At 30.6% G+C, this 5,765-nt stretch overlaps 1 protein-coding gene across 1 annotated transcript; it reads right to left on the reverse strand.

The window, feature by feature from the left end:
• Positions 1–1,483: 1,483 nt before the first annotated feature.
• Positions 1,484–1,906, reverse strand: LOC145010550 (calcium-binding protein CML38-like). The gene has a single exon (XM_078969075.1). It carries the CDS (start codon positions 1,904–1,906, stop codon positions 1,484–1,486), a length of 423 nt encoding a protein of 140 aa, XP_078825201.1.
• Between the last annotated feature and the right edge of the window lie 3,859 nt (positions 1,907–5,765).

Below are 5,765 nucleotides of genomic sequence, written 5' to 3' on the forward strand. Positions count from 1 at the left end.
CTTCTAAGCCCATATAATCTAATTGAAACTACAAGCCCATAAATTGAACTCGGAAACGAGGTGTTAAAGGAAAAGTCCAATCGTTTTAGTTTATTGGCTGATTGGTCCTAAACCATTTATAGACTACAAAGTTTACTCTTTGATGATTCTCTTTTAATAGTAATGGTCTCGTTTTAATTTTTTGACGGGTAACAGGTTTTTCTCTAAACTATTGGTGTGTTTGTACGGAGTGTATGAGAACTTCTAACTTTTAACGTTTGACAAAACGCTACAAGCTAAAAGTTACACGCTATCCGTTACAAGCTACCAGTTAGCAGCTAATTTTGCTGAACACGCTCCATATCAAATGTGTATTTTATCATTTTCTAATATTATTTTTTTATCTTTATCTTTTACTTACTTTCATTTTTTATTTTATTATTATTTTTTTATAAATATTAAATTGTAAACCGGCTCTACCCTTATGTACATCCTTTTCTCCATCTTCCAATCTCCTCCCCCATCACCATCGATGTTCCTCTTCCTTGCCTTTTTCGTCACCCTTCCTCACTGGCGAAACCCAAAATCAATTTTATTATTTATACCTTCAAGTCCTCAAAATAATGTTTCCAAAAAGGTATCACGGAACTACACACGAGAAAGCTAAGGCCTAAGGCAAATGCATAACAAGTTGCAATCTTTACATACCTTACCATTATGGTTTCGAATATCTTTCAGATCAATTGTTTCTAGAGTAAATTACACGAATAGTCCCTATGCTTTAGAGTAATTTGCGCGTTTGGTCCCTAACTTATTTTTTTAACTCGGAAGGTCCCTACTGTTTGTTTTTGTTACGCGTTTGGTCCCTATCTTACCTAAAAAGACTATTATGCAATTGATTTTTTTAATTTATTTAAATAAACACAACCCTAATCCCACCTCCTCACCTTACCTCAGATACCCTATCATTTTTTCCTTTTTAAATACCCTATCATTTTTTCCCCTTTAAATAATAGTCTTTTTAGATAAGACAGGGACCAAACGCTTAACAAAAATAAACAGTAGGGATCAAATGCGTAACAAAAACAAACCATAAGGATCTTCCGAGTTAAAAAAATAAATTAAGGATCAAAAACGCAAATTACCCCAAACCTTAGGGACCATTCGTGTAATTTACTCTTGTTTCTAATTAGCAAGTTCATTGTCTCAAGTATAAAAAAATTAGAGAAATATGGAAAAGGGGAAAAGCCAATGAGATGTCAACAGCAATGGCCAATGGATGTAATCATATAAGGTTGAGAAGACCAGCTTCTCTGCAAACGAGTCCAACCAGGTGTCCATTCTTATGAAAAAATTGGATTTACAATCTGCTGATATGCATTCAAATTTATCTTATGGCATCAACACCAGGGTATTATTTCTTTTACTATACTTGAATAACAATTCTTTTTACATCTTCGAATTTGATGGATTATCCATAATACAAACAAAACGATTTGAAGTCTCAAAGCATCATTTGTTTGAATTCATCAAAGTTGAGAACTCCATCACCATTGAGATCAAATCGATTTATCATACCAACACACTCATCCAAACTTGTGGACTCACCGAGTCGATTCAGCATCCGTTTTAAGCTCTTGGGAGTGATGCAATCAGTCCCATCCATTTGATACATTCTGAAAGCTTTCCTCAAGTCCTCAAGCTTCTCTTCTTCCTTTGCGCTTTCCATTAATCCAAGAAAATCTTCAAACCCTAACTGTCCATTGTTTCCTTGTGACGATTTCACAGCAACTTCTACCTCTTCGAGTAAAATTCCATCGTTCCAGATCAACCCAATGCAGTGTTGCAGCTCTGATGGAGAGATCATACCATTTCGATCTATATCGATGTGATTGAATACGCGTTGGTATTCACTAGATTTGTTCATGATTCTGGAGAAGTGGGGGTAGTTGGAAAAAACTTAAGGAAAATAATATGAAGAATTGATGGTGTTGATAGAATTGTAGAATGCGTTATATAGATACTCATTATACGCGTTGTTGCCAGAAATTTCGAATTGAATTCGTTACTGAGACGAAACGAAAACCCAATTGCGGGTTAAATTTCAAGCGGTTTCTCCACGGATTTGATGGCTTGGGACGAAGCTGAAAGGAAATTGCAGAATTATTGCGTCATCAAAGCTTCAATTATAACATTTATTTCAATCTTTTAATATTTTGTAGAATAAACTATATTAAAAGGAGGATTGAGTTTATTATATATAAATTTTGAAGAATATTGTTTTTCACGTTTTAATTTGTATGATCGAGATGCACAATTCTTCCAGGAACATCCAAAAAGGTATAATTTAGTTTTATTTTCTATTGTTAACTGTAGAATAATAATATTAAATTATTTACAACCGATTATAAGAATTGTATAGGAAATATTTTATTTGGCCCCTAATGAATTTATATTAATACTTTAAGTTCAACATTTGAGAATTATAACTTCAAAATTTTGAGTTTTGTGTTTTTATTAGTTAATTTAAAAAAAAAAAGAAAAAAAAAAGTTATAATATATTAGTGCTAGAAAGAAGTTTACAAAAAAAAATAAAAATAAAAAAAATAAAAACAGTTACAAAGATAATGCCATTAAGGGGTTTTCCATCCAATCGCTCCAAAAGAAACCTTAAACATTATCTTGTTTCTGTTAACAAATAATAATAATACTAATCTATTATACTCGAGAATTGAAGTTTATCACCAAACATCATCTTGTTTTTAAACCTCTATATCAACCAAAGTACCACTCCTAAAATAGCCTTAAGGCATTTTGATCCCACTGTTCTCCATTTTTTCCTTCATTTTCTTTCTTATTCTTCTCCAACTCTTCCTTATTTATTCCCCTATTTTTGAAGATATGAATAGTATTACACCAAATATGGTGGTATACTATTCATTTCTACCAAAATGGGGATGAATTTTGCGTTGTCGGTTTTAGTCCCTCTGTTTATATATTTATACATTTCTAGTTCGTTTTTACATACTAATTATAATTTAAATATAATATTTAATAACTATAATATTTTGTTATATATTAAATTATATTAATTAATTATAAATATAAAATTTGTTTTTTTCATTAAATTCATATAAAAAATTAAATACATATTGAAATTTAAAAAAATAATAACGTATTTTACAAAATGTGTATGTCTAATATTTATATAAATGTATGTATAATATTTATTTAAAAGTGTATATGTGTAATACTTTTATAAATTCGTGTATAATATTTATTTATAAGTGTATTATAGATATAATATTGTTTATTTAATATTAATGTAATGAAAAAAATATAGATTATATATTTGTTAAAACTAAATTAGTAGAGTAGTGTGTTTGCAAATATATGTAAGTTGGAATAATAGAATATACTTTGAATATATTTTTTGGGGTTAAAAATGAGAGAAAAATGGAATAGGGTTGGAGATAAAACACCATTTACCTCATTTTTTACTTCATTTTTAGAGGAAAAACTGAAGATGGGTTGGAGATGATCTGAGAGCCAATTAGGTCATCAAACCAACCCTAAACATCACAACTTGTTTATAGGAGTAGTAACATCAACCCAATTAAAAACTTTGACCAAACAATGACAAAACCACTAAACATGATCTATCTTTTTCGGAAGAAACACACAAACATGGCACATGAGTTTGTTAAGATCCATATACACAAGTATAACAATCGACATAGGCTACACAAAATACGACCACATTGACATTTAGTTGTTGTAGCAATTGAAAAAAATATGGCCGTATCATAAAATTGCAGCTAAAAAGAACCAATATTTCTTTTTGTAATCAAGTATTCATGTAACTTTTGGGCACTATGTATCTTTCTTTTTGACCCAAAAGACAATGGTTAGCTTCCCTTTTCAACCAATTTGATGCAAATGAGATCTTCATATTGAAACCTTTGCTAAACCATCTTGTTAAGCATATAAGGTTGAGAAGACAACTTAAACGTACGCTACTCTACAAACCAGTCCACCAGGTGTCCATTCTTATGAAAAAATTGATTTAAAATATGTTGAGATGCATTCAAACTGGATTTATTTTATGGCATCAACACCAGGTGTATTATCTATTTTATTTCTTTACATCTTCCAAATGGATGGATTCCATAATACAAGAATGTGAAATTAGATGAAACGATTCGAAATCTCAAAGCATCATTTGTTTGAATTCATCAAAATTAAGAACTCCATCACCATTGAGATCAAATCGATTAATCATCCCAACACATTCATCCACACTTCTCGACTCACCGAGTCGATTCAGCATCCTGTTTAAGCTTTTCGGAGTGATGCAATCAGTCCCATCCATTTCATACATTCTGAAAGCTTTCCTCAAGTCCTCAAGCTTCTCTTCTTCCTTTGCGCTTTCCATTAATCCAACAAAATCTTCAAACCCTAAATTTCCGTTGTTTCCATTTCACGATTCAACAACTTCAACCTCTTCGAGTAAAATTCCTTGGTTCCAGATCAATCCGATGCAGCGTTGCAGCTCTGATGGGGAGATCATACCATTTCCATCTATATCGATGTGATTGAATACACATCTGTATTCACTAGATTTGTTCATGATTTCAAAGACCTGTTGAGTGATGTTCTGGATTAGGAGTTGGAAGAAACTGAAGTAAAATAATTAATATGAAGAATTGATGGTGTTGATAGAATTGTAGAAAGCGTTATATAGATACTCATTATACGCGTTGATGCAGAAATTTTTGAATTCAGTTTGATACTGAGACGAAACGAAACCTAATTGCGGGTTTAGTTTCAAGCGGTTTCTCCACGGATTTGATGCCTTGAGACGAAGCTGCAAGGCAATTGCAGAAATATTGTTTCACCACGAAACTTCAAAGCTTCGATTATCACATTTATTCCATTTTTTCTTTAAATCTTTCAATATTTTTTCTGTAAATCGCGTATACTAATTACGAATTTATGAATTCAAAAATTATTGTTTTTCACGTTTTACTGTTTTAGGCCCTGTTTAGGAGTTTTTTTTTTTTTTTTTTTTTTTTTTTTTTTTTTTTGTGACTAAAATAAGTTTGTTGAAAAAAACATTTACTGAAAAATATTTACCGATTTTTTTTTCTTCAAATTTTCAGTTTTTTTTTACTTTTTATTTTATTTCAGTTTTTTTACTATTTTTTTAAATATCATTTTTTATAATTTTTTTTTTATTTCAATTTTTCTTTTTACTTTTTTTTTTAAATATACATTTAACATAAATAAGTATAGTCCATACAAGTTATTTAGTTGTTTCAAATGTCAAAAATATTGTTTGCATAAATAAGATATTAAAACGAAAGAGTTATATAGTATACTTCCAAAAAATCAATCGTGTTATGTACTAACTATAGTCTTGTCATTATGCCACGATCCGCCTCGTGGTCTTCCTTGCCAGGTCGGGGGCCAAAACCCTGGGTCTTACAAACAAGTGTCAGGTATAATGTGTGAATAATCATGCAAATTAGTTTGGTACACTCGATAAACAAATAACCCTAAGATCCTTTGAAATTCATTGAAACTTTTCAAAATCACTTGTATTCTCAGTGAATTGGTAAACAGGTAACCAAAGAGTTTTTGGAGGATGAGACGTCATCGCATCACGTTATTTATTTTTATCATATGCATTGATATCATGTAAACAATGTTTTGAGTACAATATAAACTTATTAAATATCCAATACCATGGTTGTAATGCTTTGATCGCTACTATTCAATTCTTA

This window comes from Lactuca saligna, chromosome 8, assembly GCF_052625555.1.
Source record: "Lactuca saligna cultivar CGN05327 chromosome 8, ASM5262555v1, whole genome shotgun sequence".
Taxonomy (NCBI): domain Eukaryota; kingdom Viridiplantae; phylum Streptophyta; class Magnoliopsida; order Asterales; family Asteraceae; genus Lactuca; species Lactuca saligna.

Excerpts from the sequence above, each read along its gene's own strand:
- LOC145010550 (XM_078969075.1), bottom strand. The coding sequence starts at position 1,906 with ATGAACAAATCTAGTGAATACCAACGCGTATTCAATCACATCGATATA.